The 21,338-nt window shown below is 37.4% G+C and overlaps 1 protein-coding gene across 2 annotated transcripts in view; it reads right to left on the bottom strand.

Moving 5' to 3' along the window:
- The window catches only part of SUCLG2 (succinate-CoA ligase GDP-forming beta subunit), a 119,468-nt gene that overhangs the window by 88,079 nt on the left and 10,051 nt on the right, over positions 1-21,338 (bottom strand). Inside the window, exon 2 of one of the 2 annotated variants that reach the window (XM_017839167.1) lies at positions 7,700-7,841. The exons of the other annotated variant lie outside the window; for it this stretch is intronic. Coding sequence (XP_017694656.1) covers positions 7,700-7,841 — 142 coding nt within the window. The remainder of the gene's footprint in view (positions 1-7,699; positions 7,842-21,338) is intronic. 2 annotated transcript variants of the gene reach the window in all.

The raw sequence follows: 21,338 nt of genomic DNA on the forward strand, positions 1-21,338 counted from the left end.
ACAGCTGCTGGTACTATAGAGAAAAGATTGTTCTTTAGTGTTTCATACCTTATACATAAAGTGTGTCTATTGGTTCTGATTTGATGCATAAAAAATGAAAATTTCATGCAGTTGCTTCTCAATTACGCATCTGGTTATTGTTTTGCAGCTGCAAAACTACCTTGAAGAACTATAAAATACGGTGTGACAAGTCTGGATAAATACCAGCAGTCCTCTTGTACTTTCCTTGTAACATTTTGCATTTTTTATTACCTGATAAAATTCCTTAATCAAGAGCTAGGACTTCTGTCATCTCCTTTTATGAACAAAAATCTGTTAGTGTACTTAACACCACTGAAATTTGTAAATGACCACTCTGGCACACATTAAATTTAAAATTCAGTACCCCATTTCTAGAGTATTTTTCACTTTGTGTTGTTACTTTCAAGTAGCTATTTTGGTAATTTGATCAGAAATCCAACACAGAGAACAATAAGTCAGCTCAACATTAGTGTCAAACATCTGAAATGAGATTTTGATTTGTAAGCCCCCAAGTCATTACTCATATTACTATAAATCTATTGAATATGAAGACGTTTGGTGACAAAAAATGGTTATAAAATGCCCAACTAATGTAAGCACTCTCAAGCCTGCATTTACTGACTCACTCTCAGCACGTAATTTTCTAACAAAGGGAACAGATACGAAAAACAAAACAATTTGTTTTTCATAACAATACATTTTAAATTAACTATTTCTGTAATTCCTCTGGAGATGGAAGGTCCTGCGAAGAATTTCCATACCTAAAATATTTAAAAAGCCACAACTTGTAATTTCACTCGAAACAGAAAGATTCCACTTGAAACAACACAATTCCCAGCGGTGAGCTTTGACAAAATCTTTTATTAATTTTGTTTCAAAAAGAATAAAACTCAAACCCGCACTTAGGGAAGCTGGAAGTTTCGCTGCCTGTTTTTCTGGCACGCAGGATGCAGCACATGTGGCCACTACCAGCAAACACGTTTGTTCGACAGCTGCCGGGTTTCCACACAGGTGCCAGGGGCTTATGTGGAAAAACATTCCTAAGCTGCAGAGGCAGAATGAGACCAGCAGTAAAGCCAAGGCAGAGAGAGCCCTTGCAGGGTTTATCAAGGATATTGCACTGCTTAAATATGGCTGCACTAAAAAGTTTGCCACTTCTCTGGTGCCTCTGCGAAATAAAGTTTCTTAGCTTGAAGCACAGAGGGAAGAGGGAAGAAAGGGGGAGGGAGAACAAGCAGGAGTTAAAACATTCAAAACCAACCAAACCATGCACACAAAGAGGAGAAAGCATCATTGCAGGGTTCATATTCAGGGAAAAGGTCTTGTAGCACCATCAGCCACTGTGTGTGACATCATCAAATGGAAACCCTAAATCACAGAATCACAGAATCAGCCAGGCTGGAAAAGACCTCTGAGATCATCAAGTCCAACCCTTGATCCAACCCCGCCGTGCTTCTCAGACCATGGCACTGATGCCACATCCACTTTAATTGTGCCTTTGTGCAGTTAAGCTCACAAGGCAGATTAAGTGAATGCACCTAAAAGCAACGTGAGAGGGAAAGAAGAACGTCTAGAAAAAGAGCTACTATGGAATAGGCACTATATCCTATGGAATAGGTACACTCCTGGTTTGCTCAAATTCACCAGGATTTTCTAACAAACTCCCTAGTAAAGCATATTTAGTGAACACAACCCTTTAACACCTTCCCTAACTCCTCTGCTTTTCCATGACTGACTTTTTCATCCAGTAGATGGGGTAAATAAATTGGCTCACTGATGTACTGATTATCAAGCTTCCCACAAAGAATTACTTTAACTGTACCAAACAAGGCGTTGCCTTCATAACTTTTACACTGGTTTATTATTTTTGTCATTTTCAGACACAAATGAGAATTTAGAAATTGTCAGCAGAACAATTACACCTGGAAAATTCTTCCAAAAAAACCAAACCATTTCAGTGTGGACAAATACAGACAAAACATTATTTGAACTATTAGCAATCAATGTTTTCTGATCATATGCAGAAACATTAATTTCTATGATTGCCATGGCAAGCAAAGGGTGGCCTGAGCAAAGTACTTCATCAAGCAAAAAACCAGTATGCACACAAACCTACAGTGGCTTTTAGCCATACACAACTGCTAAATATTTGTTCTAACTACGGTAAATAGGGTAACAACTGACTGTTTAGCTTTTCTCAGTCAGAGGTGATAAGGAGGAAGAAGGGTTGAGAAAAAAGGAGCAAATGGACACAATAAGGAAAATGGTCTAAGTAACAGCAGGGAAATGAACATGGGACAGAGATTAAAACCACAGACACTGACAAATTTTGTGGAGCTTTGAAATGGATGCATTCAAGAGATGCCTGTGAAGAAATAACAGAGTATTAACAGGTACTTTCTACCACTGAGAAGTGGCTGGAAAATGTGGATTCGCTCTAGTCTTAGATTTCACCACTCCAACAAGGCAAAAAACATTAAGTGAAAAGCTATTAAGTGAAATAAAGAAATACTCATGCTCAGTAATGCTGAACGTGGTCCAAAGGCAGCTCATCCACCACTAGTTCTCTATTAAATTTAAAAGGCTGTTTTCTAAATACTTACCCATTTGAAAATAAAATCATATTAGTCAATAACTTATAGCATTATTTTGCCTGAAAGAACAGTTTCAGAAAGCTATAATTTAAGTAGAAGAAACTCTAATAAAAGCTGTCAGAGAAAATAAGAGGACTTATGGGAGAGCTGTTCCTCAACAGTGAGCAAGTTCTCTGTGCACACTCCATGGAATTCTATTTCAACAACACGTGATTTTTCAACATATTCAGAGAAGCATAATCTGAGGGGGCTCTAAAAAATAGCCAGTTATAACCACTAAGTACATAGGGTTTTTTAGAAATAACACATTATGCACAGGTGAGAAATTATTACCACACAGTGAACCCCACAATGCAAAAAAATATGGAAATCCTAGAAATGTCGAAGGAAGCAATTCTTGTCCTGTCTATCCTGATGGAAAGAAACAGAAAGGGAATTAAATCATGTAAGCAAAGCACATGAGGACAGTCAAAAAAGATCAGCTAAGTAGCCAAGCAGCTCAAATAAAACTTTATAGAGGGCTACTCTGTACATGATAATCACAGAAAAGCTTATACTTCCTGGTATAACATAAAAGAACCTGAATTCACATTTCTAATATCCTCAGAAATGTCAGGTTCAAGAATCTTTTTAATTTTCCTAACACAGGAGCTTAGATTACATGCAGACAGCATTATCACCAACAATTTCTTTATAATCTACACAAAAAGGACACTACCAAGCTAAAGGTCAACTTTTGATCCCTTCTAAACATAAATTACTTTCAAGTAGTTATCACAACTTATACTGGAGAGATGAATTTTCAGATAAGGGATCAAAACCAGCATCTAAAAATGCAGCCTTCCCTTTAGATTAAACAGCCATGGGAAAGAACAAAACACCTCAGCAGCTAAGATAGGAAGGAGACTGGTGCTCACATGACTGAGAACTCTTTCAATATTCTAAAAAATGGTGAATAATAGGTGACAGGTAAATGACCTCATGAAAAGATGCCTCAATAAACCTTTTCTGTTCTTTATAAAATACATGTTTACCTCTCCAGCCTGATATAAAAAGCATGCCTTCAGTCCAAAACCGAATTTTATGAGTTCCCTCATGCATAAGCAATAGAAATAGGACATGCAGAGGCTATATTTTGTTATATTTTCTTTAAAGAAGAGTGAATAAAAACCCTGCACTCAATTCAATTGCATTTCTTCGTGATAGAGTGTGAACACTGCACCTGACTGATTCCTAAATGTAATGAAATACTCTAAGTGGCAACAGGCAGCACTCTATTGCTTTTGTTAAAAATCAGAAAAAGAAACACATGCCAAGCTTCCAGCATCGATTTAGGATTGTCAGCATTGCCAGCCACCTCTGTAGGTTCTCTGCTGATTCAAAGAGCCAATTGACAGTGCATAGTAACACCCTCCAGCATAATTACAACCCTTTCAGCTTTGTCCACCTACCAGTTTAAAATGATGGGTCCCTTAACAACTCCTCCATCAGGCAGAACACAAAGAGCAGTGCGGGAGCTGAAGGAGATTGAAGGGCTTCTGCTGCAGGAGCCCAGAGAAAATGATGGACCCTGAAATGATGCACAGCACAAGCCATGGCAGTGCACACACCCTCACAGTGTAGGTATATGGAAGGATTTTTTCCTTATGTATGTTCTGCAGTATGAGGAAAAGAAATAGAAAGTATGGAAATGCCTTCTGTGGCTAACTTACTTAAGTGAGAATCAGATCAGAAGACTTGTGAGTTAATTCAGAAGCATCTTACATTTCAGACAAAACCTCAGCTCCCAAATATTTCACTTTGTTCTATTAAATAGTTGCACTGGAACTGTAAGAACCTCTTTACAGATCGAGTTTCTTCACAGAGCAGATCAAACAGCACCACTCTATTGCAGCAAAACAGCACAATGCCTTTTTCTTTCCTCTCTTGAAAAACAAGCAATTTTACATATACCAGAAAACTACTGTGACTGCATTGCTTGGTATTCTGTAAATATTTCTTCCTCTACAAGAGTTACACCTGAAAATTGCTTAGAATGTAGAAGGCAATGAATTCCTTGGGGCTTAATTCTGTATTCTTGATTGTGTACAACTTCTTTTGAAGTCAATATTAGTGATGTCATTTTAATTTTCTGCACATCTGCCATTCTTATCTTAGAAGGGAAAAAAAATTAAAATCAATCCTTTAATTCCATTAAAAATTCCTTGTAGAATGTCTTTTGTGCTGTTGGTAAGTTTTGAAAGTCTTTGAGAAAATTAACATTCAGTGTACATATTAATAAAAATAGAGAGGAATAGAGGAAATGAGCAAAGTGTAACAAAACTGCTGATACTGGATAAAGGCAAACCCTTTCAAGAACACATGCATTAACACCTTCCTGACAAGTGAAGACAGCAGCAAAAATTATCTAATCTCATCTCTTTCCATTGCATCAACAGGAAATCCAACAATAGCAAAACTGGTGAGCACAGGCCTGCAGCAGTACAGACAGCTCTGTCAAGCATAAAATACTTGGTGAAATTGTGAAATTAAATTGTGAATCCCACACTTTATACAAAGTTCCACGACAGAAATTTTCTACCCCCTTATCTGTATCCCTTTATCACAGGCACAGACCCATGTGAGTGATGTAATGCTGTAAGGCTATAAAGGAAAGTTCTGGTTTCTCCTGTATTCATGATGACAGATTTATAGAAAGCATTTCCTTTCATAAGAAAAATACCAAACCTTTGACCTTCAAGTTTTGATAACTTCATCTTATTTTTATCTTTAAAATATATTGGCAAGCATCTTTTCTTGTTTTGAAGCAGAGAAAGTTAAGGACAGCTGCAATGTGGCACCTAGTATCTAAAACATCAGATTTTTGAGCAGGACTTGGCAGAGGTGATTGGCCTCCCACCAGATTTACTGCAGAATGCCTGTCTATCAACAACATCCCAAAGCTGCCTTCACTGGTTATTCTATTTTGTAATATTTTCTGCCTCCTGGAGGCTGAAGTGTTTTGTTTTCCCATAACCCTGTACTTCTTGTGGCTGCATATTCAGCTGCAAACTGTGCAGATAAACCTGAGTGACAGAGACACTGCTGGTCTGCGGGATCATAAAGAAGATAAACCTGATTAAATCTTGGAACAACAATGACCATAGTAGCAAAACTGGTGTTCTTGATGCCTAGTTTTCAAAGTGCACGTTAGAAGTACGACAACAGCACACTATCAGAATGATTACAAGGATGGTGTTAATTATTTAGTGGATCAGTGGAGTGTCAATCGTTTCAACACGAAAGAGATTCCACACCAGAAACCACAATTCTTTAACACTCAGTACTGCAGAGTGGCTGAATGAAGCTACCTCAGAAGAAGAAAGGTACCACTGACTTACAATTTCTGAAGTGTCAACAAGCCAACCCCGTTAAAATACAACTTATCTGGTAAAGTTTCATTGGCAAATATTTCTTGGTTTTAGATTTTACTTTTGATTATTTCAATTTAAACACAGTTTGGGTTTTTTTTTTAAATTAACTAATACTTCTGTGATTTGAAAAGCAAGCAAGCTACAGAGGTTACTTAAAATAAATTTGGCATCATAAACCAAAGGAGGTTCATGCCTTTAATGAAGCCATTTATTTCTCCAAAGTTATACAGATCAAGAATAGTAATAGTTATTGGACAGACCAATCCATTTATGAGTTCAATCATGAAGAGGAGAGTTTAAGTGCTGTAAGATTGGTGATAAACCTGCCACAGCTTCAGTCAGCACTTCTTGATTTTCTCAGACATCCAGACATGAGGAAACACTGCAATTTTATGTGCTTTGCTTTATGTCCAACTTTTCCATTCTGTACTGCTAAATGACCATAACAGTTGCATTTAATTTTTTGTTTCAAGTATATTTTCAAGTACACTGGTTGTTATAAGAAGGTTTTGATCAATGAAAAATGTACCACCTTAATGAATTTCTAGAGATTGAGCAAACCATTATGATAATGCTATTCAGCTACTTGAGCTCTGATGAGATCTTTGATATGAGTAAGTTGTTTTAATTTACCTTCCAGTGTGCAAAACTGACATGCATTTAACTAAGTGGCCTGTGCATTATGTAAAGCATAAAACAAAAAAAGCCCTTCCTGTTACTACACAATTAGACTACAATAATGTCTGGCCTCTGGCATTTTGATGTTGGACATATTAACAAAGGCTAAATGAAAAGAGGAAAACTATACAAACTGCTCAACTTTAAAAAGTAGAAAAATTATTTCAGAGTTAGAACAGGGTGACAAAGTACCTCAAGGCATTTCTTTTTGAGAGAAAAGGTATCACATAAATTCACTTCTGACCCACATTATCATATGTTCATCACACTAAAATGAGGATGTTGTTAGAGAACCAAAATGCAGCTCCAGAAGTAGGTCTTCTCTCCAAGTCCTTCTGTGATGGTAGGTAACTCAACTCACCTTTTTTTTTTATCTCTTCATATGGACACACACACATGTGAACAAATACACAAGTATAAAATTCTCTTGTACATATTTTATTTTTTCATAGAATCACAGAACAGTTGAGGTTGCAAGAACCTCTGGAGGACATCTAATCCAACCCATCAGCTCAAGGCAGGGTCATCTAAAGCAGACTGTGACCAAGTGAGTTCTAAATATATTTTAAATTTTTTATATTTTGGAGAGTCCCCAACCCTTTTCTTCCTTTGCTTTTCAATAGATCAAATTTTTGTTTGAAAACAACTTTTTACACAAGCTCATTTATTTCAGTTCCTTAAATTACATCAAGTACACAACAACAAATAATGTTCCTCAGCAACTATATTCTGAATTATTCCTAATTACATAATGTTAATTAAAGAATCCACGTTACATGCTGCATACAAAACATTTGAGAAATAAAGTTCAAGTATTGCTGTTATAAACTACTTTTCCCATATAAACTTAAGCATATATTTATGGTCTGGATAAAATATCAAACCTTTGCAATAAGCATCAATTTAAAGACTGTGTACAACTTATTAGAAAGCAATTTATTTCCCAGATTGCTATCCAGTGAAGCAGATTCCTCCCATTATCAGTCAACTTACTTAGTCTCTGAGCAGCCTCCAGGGCATCATTTGCAGAATCAGCTACAAAGAATCTCTGAACTGTAACCCCATGGTCTGCCATTATTTTTTTGCTTTGGTACTCCTGCAGGTTCAGCCATCGTCTGGGGGTTAATTGAACAGCCTAGAAAAAATTAGAGGGGAAAATAATATAATGCTCATTAAGAACAGTTCATGAGACAGCCCAGTGAGCTCTTCCACCTTATGGTTATCTCAAACCAGCAGTTAAATGACACCCAGAGAAAAGGTAAAACAGGTATTGATTTACCTAAGTGCCTTTTCTTAACATTTGTGCATCCAAAGTACTCTGAGAGCTACAGATATTTTCTAAAAGCAACACAAGGCTCACTTGGCTACACAAAATGTCTTGCATTTAATATCAAGGCAGATTGGCAAACTTGGCTTGAACTCTAAAGTCTATTTATGCTTTTATGTTATCCTCTGCTATAAAAATAGTAACAGATTGTTATCTTAAAACAAATTCAGTTTTATATTAAATATCCTTATTCACATGATATTTCATACAATTCTTCCCTATAAAGTTATTTCCACTTATTCTAAGCATTTATTGCAGCACATCCGAGAAGAAAACCAACTACATGGAATTGGCATCATCTTGTAAGAAACTACATACTAATATATGTATTTTCAGTGGTCTGTTATCTGTGCTTAGATGGTTGTGCTTTTAAGTGCATTTTGTTGAGGATGCCAGCACAGCCACATCAGCCATGCCAGGCCAACAACACTGGAGAAGAATTCCCTTCCCATTCCCAATATCCCAGTGTAGATGCTGGTGTGTGCATGTGAACACACGGACATCACATCTGCCTGGGGCAGTAAACATTGAGTACAGACACTGTCAAAGTCACAGGATTTTTACTGAACGTCTTTAAGGCCATGTTCTTCATACAGGTTAAGCTGTTAAAGACAAAAGGGATAATTAAGGAACTGGAGCTGACTCCTGGCAATGGCATAATGGCAAAAGGTGGAGCTGCCTCCTGGCAATGGGACAATCCCATTTATGCCAGCAAAAGATGCTCTTCCCACAAGGAGAGACAAACTGCTGGCCTGGCAGACAGCCACAATCAATTCTTGGTTTCTCCTGAAGTAAGGAGCACAGCATGCAAGCCAGTGCTACATATTTAGATATGTTACACAGAGAAGATTATTTACTATACTAATACTTTGATCCCTAACAGCACGAAAAAATATTATCCTAATGCAACTTTAGACTGAAAAAAAAACCCCTCCATGCTAAAGTCTTTCAATAACACATCCTTTCACAATACCCAAGGTTTACATGCTGAGTTGTCTCAAAAACAACCCCCCATCTATTCTGTTCGCTTTGAAATACAGCACAAAAGATACATAAAGAAAATACAAACCCATCCTTTACAGCATATAACTGCATGTTTTCTGCAAAAGTGACTCCCACAGAACTTAAGCAGTTACAAACAGCTCAGAACGACACATTTTAAATTCTTTTATCTCTAACCTGATTAACATATTTTAGAGGAACAAAATGCCATTGTCAGCTTGGCTCTGTGGCTGTCTGGAATTCTACACATCATACAGACACCTCAGTATGATTTATGTTCCTCCATGCTATTCACAGACAATATGTTATCACATTGGTTCAATATTTCAAATGTAGGGTCAAAATTTAAAGTCACTTTCATAATTGTTGACATTTAATTTGTTTTCCTATTATAAGTTCTCTGCCAGGCTTTAACAATTATTACTTCAGGGACCCTTTAAGTTTATCTAAAAATTTCTCCAGTGCAGTAATACAGCTGATAAAATTTTGGTCACCGATTTTATAAACAGTAAGTCTTCAAAGGAGCTTTTATTCATAATTTAGAACAATAAATCATTTCACATGTATGCATTACTAAGCCTGATATAAAGCAAATAAATAAGAAGGAAAATATTCAAACACTTTCATTCTGGGGAAGACTTTTGTTGTTGTTTCTTGACAAAAGTCTCTTTCAACACAAATTTCTTTCAAATGTTCTATTCAGGTAGGAATTAATTAGTTCAGGAATTTGCAATGCAGCACAAAGACACCTCCACTGCTCATTCAAACTGCAAGGCTTAAGTAATAAAATCTTTTAAGGAATCTCTTAAATAATAAGGACTGCAAAGGGTCACCACCTAATAAAGCCACCAGTGATAACTTCCAACATATGAGGGATAAGAAACAGAGATGACAGTGAGAAAAGCAGTTAAAGCTACATTTATTTTATGAAAAAAAAGTCATCTCCAGTGCCACCACTGGTGCCTCCCTCCAACATTAATTCAGCCTGACCTGTCAATGAGTAAAAGAAAGCACAACAGCTCCAACAGGAACCTGCAGTGACCTCTGACCCCAAACATCCTCTTGCCCTGTTACAGGTGCTTTTGGGATATAACAGTTTTACAACTCAAAAATACAACTCAAAACATCCCACAGGGACACTTCATTGCTGAGTTGCTAAACATCTTATTACATATCCATACAGTGCAGATATACATAAGCATATGGACATAGGTCCGTTCTTTTATAAAAACTGCACATAATATCTAATATTTACATATTATGACAATATTTCCTTCATAAATTATAAACCAGACAGGTCTGATGAACACAGAAAGGAATTTGAAAGAACTGTCTAAGCAGACCTAAGGGTGATGAAACAAAGATCTGGCCAAGAAGAGCTGGCACGGAAAAGTAAAGCTACAAACTTCAGGTTAGTGAGCACATACTTTTTTTTTCTTCTCCTACATAACATGATTCTAAGAGACACCATCATCACTGACAGCCAAATGAAGAGTTTTAATCAAGACTTTCCACAGAAGACAAAGTCCTGGTTGTGAATCAACTACTTGACAAAATAAATTGGTATCTGAAGTCTGCTCCAGAAGTTCTGAAGAGCAAGGAACATGAAAAACTTGCTTTAGTGCACTCACAGGATACATACTGCGTGTCTTGAGAACTGCAGGGAAAATAAAGCAGTTAAAGAGATGAAATAAAGCAAAAGCTTTGAATCTGTGAGGGCTACATCTCTTTCAAGACCATCTTGAAAAATCAAAACAGCTGCAGACAGATGTGTTTTAGGGTGAAGAAAAAAAAAGTGACCCTGAGATCTTAGAAATGTGAGTAAACAGATGATTCTGTGAACCAATTCCCAACTCAAAGATGTTTCGGTTGCAATAAATCTGTGTCTGTACTTAAAAGGGACAGCAATAAAAAGAATTAATTGGTATAGGAATCTTGAATTCCAACCCTCCCAAACACATCTATACCAAGCATTCACAAGAATTTGAGATGGGCTTCAAATAGCATAAGTTCTTGGGCATCATAAACATCCATATATCCTACAGATAAATCTATGCCTGAGACTGACCATAACAGAGCTAAAGGACAAAGGCACAGTCTCAAAACAGCCCAGGAAGAGTCTACAAAGGTTTCAAAGGAAGCTATTTCCCACAACCAGTCTTCCACAGCAGCCATAATCCATCCCTTCCTCCTGGAAGATATTAGGAGACTTTAACACAGCACAAAACATAACTCCAGCATCATGTGTCTTTCTATTGTTTATTTTCCCACTCTGTAGCTCTACTCATCCATAATTTCATTGCTCTCAGCACCATCAATAGCTCTGCTAAATTCACCACCGTGGTCTCAGCCCTCAGGAAAGACAGAATGAAGAATTAGGTTGTAATTTACCATCAGAAAAATAATAATCTCAATCTGAAAGGGGACTTGGGGGAAGCAAGTAAAAGAGTATCTAAACCACAGGACAGCAGAATCCCTACCTTTTAGGGATTTCTGTTCATTATTGATTCTCACCATCTCCTATTCCCAGTTTATCCTTGCTTGAAGACTTTTTATCTGTTTCCCCACATACAGGTCAGAAAGCCCTACCAGAAACCAGCACAGATCTCTCAGATCTTCCCATGGAGCTCTGTTCCTGCTGAAGCCCAGTGTGTTCCAGAAGTTTAAGATACATCTGTGTTTCATCTGTGTCTTTATTGCAAGGTTGCACTGGAGTACAAGGAGCACATCCCGTCCCACCAGCCTGTGAAGAAGAGCCTGGAAATAGTTTGTGGACTTCAGTAAAGCCCTGACTCCCTATGGGACAACTCACGTTTCACCTTCATAAGGTGACAGGCAAAAACCAGAAAATGTTCCACCAGTGGCATTTCTCTGTTATCCTGAACACAATTTTTCTAACAGTAAGAGGAAGTTTTGTAACATTTTACTGAACTTACCCACACCCTCATTACTGTAAATACACCTTAACCTTGAATATTAACTTCTGTCAAGTTCTGAACAGCCCAAAGAAGGGCTGTAGGTTTAAATTTTCCTAAATCTGTTCTTTTTAGTGGCATTTTACATTTTAGCATGTCAGCTACAATTGCCATAACAAAGAAAAACTTAAAATCACTCCAGTGAGCTTACCTGAAAATCCAGACTATATATTTCCATGGAATGGAATAAAGAAAAATTCAAACTAAGGGATTTAGTATTTTGAAAGGAAATTCTTATAAAAAGGCTAAAATAAATATAATTCATTGGTCTGCTAAAGACTTCCAACAGATCTGGTATTACTACAAGAAAAAATAGCTTTCATATGAGAACTTTGTGTGTTGTCTATTGATGTACAACACTGTAGATGCAAAGTAGCTCTTATTTGAGATTAAGATCTGTCTGATAAGTTGAAAGGGATTTTTTCTTTGTTTTTTAAACCACAAATAAGCTTTAAGAATAAATCAGTTCATAAAACTAAGAAAAACATCACTAGTAGCACACAGAAAATAAAAAATTGTTATTTAAAATAATAAAGCTTTTAAGAGGAATTAAACTCATCCTAATAAGATATATCTTAAGATTAAATTTCTAACATAAGTGCTTATCAAAGAGATTATTATACTTAAATAGGGCTCTTTCATAACTGATAACATTTCCTCAGAGCCTGACAACAGCTTCAAAAGTCCCAGAAGTCAAATAAGTGTAACAAAAGGCCTCAACTAAACAGTAACACAAAGTGAGATGAAAGCAGAATTATTCAATCAAGTACAAGTTTCACACCAGATTCTCTCCTGCTGGCTTGAATTATTTGGCATTTTCCAAAAGCACAAGGAATTAGTACTGGTTGGGGTTTGCCTCTAATTCCCCTTCCCTTCTGCAACCTCCAAGATTTTTGTTACCAGTCAGAATCACACTAATGTGGAGCAAAAGTCTGTGAAGTGGGGAGGATTTCAGAAAACTGCTGTTACCATTTAATTCTGAACAAGCTTTCTGTTCAAAGTTCCTTCTTCATGGAAGCAGAGACCACGATTGGTCCAACAGCACCATTAAATGAGTGGTCCATGCACCGAGAAATCAAAGATCTCATTCTGATCATCTTGACAAGGTCAGGTGTTACAGAACTGTATCAGCGGTTCATTGATGACTGCTAGAGAAAAAATTGATTGTTCATATAACATGAATAATCTCTTATATACCATCCTTTTTGTTTGGTGGGGTTTTTTGTATCAAACACTAAGGACTCCACTCAAATAATGTATTTGGAGAGCAGTCGCATTATACTTCCACTACTCCCCTTGTCAATCCTCGAGCTGCCACAGGGCAAGAAAAAAAAATTGCATTATTTAAATAATCCAGGCTAAAAATAACAACAGGAGGGGAACTACAAGTACATTTTCTAGCAGAAATTTACTTCAAAATAAATGAAAAAAAAAGATAGATTTAGAAAACACTGCAACAGAGAGACATAGTTGTGCTTATATATGCAGCATTAACTACTCTGATGTACAACATCTTTCAGATGACCCAGGAGGTATCTTTTGAGTGCTTGCTTTTGAAATAAGAAAACACACACACACAAAAACAGGAGAAACTGTCTTAACGCATTCAGCAGAAGTTTGCAAGTTGCATGTTAATGACTTAGCAGAACTCTGCTCGGAAATAAATGTTCCATATAACCACAAAACAAGAGCAGCATCAGTAAACCCAAACTGCATTAAATTATGCTACTGATTATTTCTTATCTGAACCTATATGCTCAGAATAATGTTTTTTTCATTCTTTGGCGTCCTTGGTAAAACACCCAAGACTGACTCCAAGACGTGATTCCACATAAATGGTGCCATAAAGCACCTGTGCAGCAGGGACCAAGGACTGTCACACTGGTGAGATAAACAGACGAGCTTTAATAAACAAGCAAGAAGAAAACACCACGACCATACACATATGTAAAAAAACCAGGGGCTTTTTGAAGCCAAGTCACCTCACAGCTGAGCCTTACAGTGCCTGTGTCAGCAGAGCAACTGAAGCTCAGGACAGGAACATTTTTAGCCAGCAGTGTCACCAACCACTGGGACTTTGCACTTACACTTCAACTCAGCAAGTTATTGCTAGAGGACAGGTCTCTTCCAAAAAGCAAAACCGAATGAAAATAATTTCTGGAAAAAACAGCAGAGGCTGGAGAGCAGCATTTTCAGGCAGACCCCGCTACCTACCTGTAAAATTCAAACCTTAAGCTACATTTTTTTTTTATTAGACTAAATAGAATAGAATCATTTCAGCCTGTTCTGTAACAAGCATATGAAGAAACTGTCAGAAAGAATAACTGAAAGGTCAAGTCTGACAACCAACCAAAGATTCAAATTATAATCTCTATTATGACCAAGACCTTTTGGTCTCAATAAAGTTAAATTTCACAAAATTCTGTGCTGTTTAATGCCTAATTCCACATGGGACTACCTTGGCTAACCATCCACTACTAAGTATTTCACCATATCAAGTCCCGTGATGACGTTTAGATAATTTCCCTTTAAAAAACCCTAACCTTAAATACTTATTTTCTCTTGGCAACACTCTTCAGGTCAAATCTCTACTTTTGGAAAATGCCAAATAATTCTAACCAGGGGAAGAGAATTTGATGATAATCAGCACTATTAAAGAAAACAAAATCACCACTAAGGAAATTTCTATGACAATTGAACTCCCATTGACACACCCATATAATTTGAGCAGTTCTACTGATTACTTTAATGTAGCTTAATGCATTTTACTGCATGTCTGCTAAAGGAAGACACATTTCAACATCATCCCACATTCCCTTTTCATTCATAGTCTGAATGGAAGCCAATATGAACATCACAAAACAAAGATAGATTTCTTAACAGCACCTGACACTAAAGCTGGTCAAATAAATGCCTACTGCTTTTTTCCTCCTCGGCTGCTCCACTGAAGTCAAGTAGCTGTAACTATACTAACAGATCCTGTGCCAGTATGAAACAGCTCTAGCAATGCAAATTATCTCTGCATGAATGCAAATTACATGCCAAATGTATACAGCATCAAGTTTTATAAATCTGGACTTCATTGTAATGGTTATATTGGAAATAAGTCATCTGGGAAGAAAAACTGTGGTGTTTCTGAGGAGGTCTTTCAGATGTATTCTGTGTCTGAAATTAAAAGGAAGTGTGTTTAGTGTATCTGATCTAAAATAAAAGTCTGCCACCAAAAATCTATTTGCTTAGCCAACACATTCTACAGCATTCCAGTTTATTCAATTTGTGCACTCTGACCTGTAATACAATTCTAAGCACATAAGAGAGAAAACAGATACACAAAGATGACAGTAATGAAAGAGCACACTGTTCATCAATATGAGGAATAAACCTTTATTATAGTTATTGACATACAACCTCTATAATTGACAAAGATGTAAAAGTTCCTATCAAAAAGAAACCATCAGAAATACAAATAAACTGAGCATCTTCACATAAAACACTGCAGGTATGGGGGCATTTTACTAGGTCATATACTTAAAATATACCACATAGGCCACTGAAAACAAACTAAAACACTTATTTCAGTTTGCTGGCAGTACCCATTAAATCAGTAAGTTAACCTGACAAGAAACAAAAATTTAGAAAAAGGGCACCTCAGTTTATTGCAAATGTAAGTCATAAGAAGCAAACGTATGCTCTGTAGGAAAGCAAGTCTTTTGAGCACAAAAGAAAATGTAAGGACTGATGGTAGGGCTGATGGGCTGTAAGATCTGTCACACTGAGCCAAAGGACACATCCCCTGCTCTCCAAAGATGGCCAGAGCCACAAACCTGTGGGTACATCATGAAAAACAGGACAGCAAATGTCCTTCCCAAGTAACGTCCTGTTGGCTGCCACAAAACCAGTCATTTCCATCTTCCAAAGCAGAAACTGGTATCCAGGTCATCCTATTGAAAAGCCACAGAGGAAACCATCTTCCATCAACATCCCAAATTGCCCACTTTAGCTGGGATACCATATGGCAGCGAGGTCCCTTTGGTACCAGCAGAGACCAGCAAACTCATGCAACACTGAGCATTACAATCCAAGTCTCCATCTAGATTTCTGTGATAAATTTATGTAAGGATAAAACTGATTCTGTGAGCTAGCTGACTAAGAAGTCTTGAATATTTTCCTGACAAAAAAAAGATTTTCCATACTTTTGTTTGCAGCAGTTACAAATTGCTTATTTCTTATAGTCTGTATCAAAACACCATCAGCAGACTTGACCTTAAACATGAGTCTTGGATTTTAAAATCTTCTGCAGGTGTAGCTGAAGACCTTTTAATATTTAAGTTCCATTATTTATTCCTACAAATGGGAATTTATTTTAAGTGAATTAAAACTAAACCAACACACAAACTCTAGCTGACAGTTATAGGCCTTTTAGTTCCATATTTATTCCTTCAAATATACCACACAAAATATCTTAAGCAGTAAAATACAGTATGTTTAAAAAAAACCCAAGCAAAACAATATCTCACTTCCCAGTTCTTTCAAGGCTACAAAATTTTGATCAATACACTGTAGGGGCAATTTACTGTTTTATACCACTGCACCATATACTCACTTTTCAGAATGAGTGAGATCTGTTGTTGCAACTGTAAAGGTTTATGGAATTCAACTTCAAATAAAATAAAGTAAAAAAAGCCACATGAAATATGCACCTCCATTGTTGTTTACTAAAGCCAGACTGCCTGTTCTGGTGGATGATTATTACTATTCCTAATATCCATGATTCTTTGAAACAAGATGCCTAACTAACTAACTAAATAGTTCACTTCATATACTCAAAAAAAAATACAGAAAAAAATTGAGGGCTTGGTTATAAAAGGAGCTCACAATATTATCATTAGGATTTCTACTGTTAAATTCTTTACAAAAATTAAACTCATGCAGTTGAGAGGGTGGCCAAGAGCTTGGAAAGTGTCTTTAAAAGCTTCAAAAAAGTGAAACAGGCCACCACTTCTGCTCAGAAGGCCACATTACCGAAAATGAGGCCACACTGCCTGTTGCAAACCAAGCCTGGGGAAGACAAAATGAAGCTACTTGTTCAACTGCATTTTTCCTTTGAAGCAATTACTCAAATTCAGTGCAATTCACTGTCCAGAAGAGTAACACTCCAGAAGAGCCTTAGTTCAAAAGCCTACAGTTTAAAACAATCAAAGGATTTTTTTATTACTATATTATGTGTTTGTGTCACCATTTAATTCTAGTGCATGCAAACAAAACGAGCGCTTAGTTAAATCTTCCCCTGAATACTTTCCCACAGTCGAAGGAAAAGCCAATCCCTCTTGTCACATTGCACGGTTCTTTTTCACAGGAGCCACTGCAAAGCAGAGATGGGACGGCAGGAATCACAATGCATCACAGCAGGAAACATAAAGATGGTGACAAACATCAAAGAAATAAAGGGAAGAGTTTTTCTAAACTAGTGACATGTCAATTTTAGAGAAGGAAGCTATTTTAACTGAAATGCTAAAGAAGGTATATTTAGTCATCTCATCCATTTTATTTAAGAGAAACTACTTTTCTTCCATCACCAGGCAGCAGTGATTATTCTAATGCAACATAATAAAGCAAGGATATAAACCACAGATTACCTACCTGAAGATAACAAAGCACACCAAAGTAATAGATGCCAGTTGACATCACTCATCTGTTGAGAAAGGCAGTCACCAATTACTAGCAGAACGATAATTTGTTTGTTTAATGATTATGCTAATTTACTGAACTGTCATTAGACAGATACACAGGCAGTATTGATGAGTTCCATAAGGCATTACAAAGTATGGCTGAATAATTCCAAAACAAATTAACCCAGAAAATATTGTACGCTATTTAAAGGAATAATAAAAGCCTGATAGGGAGCAAATCCTCTGGATTTGCTGCAGCAGCAAACTTGACCTGGGAACTCACCCCCAAGGGCCTTGGACCCTCCTAACAGAGGTGAGGGACTGAACCCACCTGGTGTGCAATGCCAGAGCTCTTCAAACCCTGCAGAGGTGTTAACACAGCTCAGCTCCACCAGGGAGAGAAATGGTGCCAGCTCTGCCCAGCCCACTGGGGCAGAGGCTGAAGGACTCAGATTAGGACACTGGAGAACACAGTCCATTGCATTTTCCAGCCACCCACCCACTGCACCATCCTGTCATTGGTACTAATAAATTCTAACCTATCCACAGGAATAGGGCAGTAAAAGCTGGTTCATCTGCAGATTTAGTGCCCCGCAAAATGGCCCTGAAACCAAAAGCAACTATTAAACTTTCAACTCGCAATTTCTCTTTGTTTGTGTTGGGGCTGCATCTAGTTTCTCTTTTTATCTCTTAATAATTTTAAGTTCCTAAATTAAGAAGGAAAGAGAAATTGGTTTTTCACTCAAGAAAGGAATCACTATAAGCAATATCTGTCAATTTGTAATCATTTATTCATACACAATTTAAATGAGAAACAATATTAAGTTTTCCTTCAAATTTCAGGTCTTGCCAAAGGAGTTTTATTTCAATAATATCATAGAAATGAATGGAAATTTGTATCAAATAAACACCTATAAAATACTCTCTAAATGATATGGCTATATAAGCCACATTTCTGCTTTTTAAGAAGAAAATACAAAGTCAGACACAAGAGACTGCAGCAGGGTGCATTTTTAGGCAGAGTAGGAAGGTCTGACATTTATGTGTAATACAGGACAGTTCAAAGTAACAAGATCCTGCAGAAACCAATTATAAAAAGAACAGTTTCAGCCTCAACCTGAACAGCCTACCCAGAATGTTAAAATTAACCTGGGAGAGTGAATGATTTAACTAAAGAAATAAGCCTACTACATTTGACCCCAAAGTCAAGTCATGAATCAAACTCCCTCACTCTCCCCCGATTTCCTCACTGAAGTGGGTGAACCTTCCCAAAACTCACTCACAAGCTGAACTGTCAACTTTCCTAGGTAACTGAATCTAAAAATATGTGTCTCTATTCAAGCTTTTTAAGACGAAAATTCAAATGCCATCATGACTGGGGGGATTGAGCATTTCACTCACTCCCCACTACCTCAAAATTAATGTGAAATACTCGTGAGGATTTATCTCTTCCACCTTTAAAACAACATTCCCTTCCACTAAAAAAATACATTAAACTGCAATGACATATTAATCAATATATATTAGGAAACATATAATGGTAGTTCAACATCCCTCTTTATTTTTGATTCAAAGGGTTTTTTTCCTCTCAGTGGTGGGATCCCTTGGCTGGGAAAGGGGAACATCAGGAGTGTGTCCATCAGTTCTGAGGCAGCTGGGTGCTGTCAAGGTTTCCTTTGCTTTATTTATCTCTTTCATTAAAGCCCACCTTCTAAATCTTTCCACAGTGGCTCCAACAGGAAACAGCACCATTTTTCTGTGCTTTAACAAATTTCACAGAAACAGAAGAGGATTTCAGAAGACAGCACCAATCTCATTCACAATTCTGAAATTTAGATTTACAAAGCCACATAGATTGGATTAAAAGAAAAAAATAGAAGAGTATCTATTCAGGAACCTTTCCCCTTAAGCTGAACCACAGCCATATGCACACGAAAACCACAAAGTTTTACAAACATCTCAGTTATGTCTTGGATATTTCACAGTATTGCAGATAAAACAGTAAGGATAGTAAATGTACTCAGGGAGGAAGTGGGACTGAAAATCCTGCCTGCAACCTTAACAAAATGTAATGACTCCCTTAACAGTTCTCCTGAATGTTCCTGCTACCTGTCTACTGCAAGAAACCCTTTTACTTCAAGGGTTCCCAAATGTTTGTCCTAAGTTCTTTTGATTCTATCTTCTACTCCTCCTTGTCCTTTTATAATCAGTCTGATTGCAAACTGATTGATCCCAGGCTTAACCTCTGCACTCCCCTGGAAATGATGTAGTGTGATGGGATGGGATGTTCCTAAACTGCAGAACTCAGTTGGGTCATTAGCTCGAGAAAGCACAAATGAAACTACACAATTCTGTTCCAATGTGCCTTTAAATCTCATTTATAAACTCAGCATTCTGATTTATCCTTCTGTTTACTTCTCATGCAAGGAAGCAGAGACAAGAATGAACTTGAAGCAAGTCCTTCACTCATTGCAGATTTAAAGTCTCCAGTAATGATTATACTCTATAGACTTATTTACAGCTTGCTTACACTCAGGGATTTTGACAGCTATTCTGTAAATACACTCTCCTACCCACTAAGCTCCATTGTAAACTACCAGGAACATGCACAGGGTCAGACTTGAGCTCCTTCTGTCATCCTTATTCTCCTTATCTCACAAAACCAGAATCTGAGCCCACATCCTTGTGTGCTACAAGGCAGATCCTAGCAGCTACCACCTGGATGATCTGTCTGGTGTCTGTAGGAAGATATGCTTTTGTGAGGACTACAGTCCTCAAAAGTGAAAGAGGAGATGGTGGAAGGAATGTCCTCTTGAACAGTAAGACCCTGACCTCACTCCTCCATTTCTCACACCTTGCCAGCCTATTGTTGAGCAGTTGTTCCAGTCAGGTTGCTACAGATTGACCTCCAAATTCAGCAGGACATCACCCTGACAACCCACATCCTGCTCCCCACCCATGGGAGTATTTAGGCCTCTATTTAAATGCAAACAGCAAAATAAAATGTCTGCAAATTAACTGACAGCACACTTCTGGCACGAAGTTCTCGGATGCTTCCTGGTCAGTGTGTAAAGGCTTCCTGAGCAGAGCAGAGCACACTCTCACCCCACCAACCTTCACCTCAGCAGTGAATCACTGGCAACTTTGGAAAACCCAGGTGAAACATGGCAGATTCCTTAATCTACAGGATTACACAAAAACTGTCTGGTTTGAACAACATGCCTGAGGTCACACCACAAACAGGATGTCACAAAACAAAGCTGCCTGTCCAAACACCAAGCTGTCAGTCCACTCAAAGGGGCAAACAGATACCCTCCCTTATCACTTCACAAATTGTCTGCAGTTTTTCCTTGCATTTTCAAACTAAAATTCAGCAGAATAAAACAGTATGAAAATGACTTATTGCACATGCACATGTGCCCAAGGAGCAAGCATCCCTACAGAAGCTTTACACCTCTGGAATCGATTTTCAGAGCCTTTTCTTGGGCAAAGGAAGAAGAACATGAACTCACGGATTCAATTTCTGCTTTTGTCAATGTGCTCACCATCAGAAGCTCTGGTTTGCATTAGTAATTAATTTTAGTCAAATTACGTTCATTTTGCTTTTTTCAACTTCAAAGCTTTAAGAAAAGCATACTTTCCTGACCTAAAAAGTAAGG

Source organism: Lepidothrix coronata, unplaced genomic scaffold, assembly GCF_001604755.1.
Source record: "Lepidothrix coronata isolate B3197 unplaced genomic scaffold, Lepidothrix_coronata-1.0 Scaffold381, whole genome shotgun sequence".
NCBI classification, from domain to species: domain Eukaryota; kingdom Metazoa; phylum Chordata; class Aves; order Passeriformes; family Pipridae; genus Lepidothrix; species Lepidothrix coronata.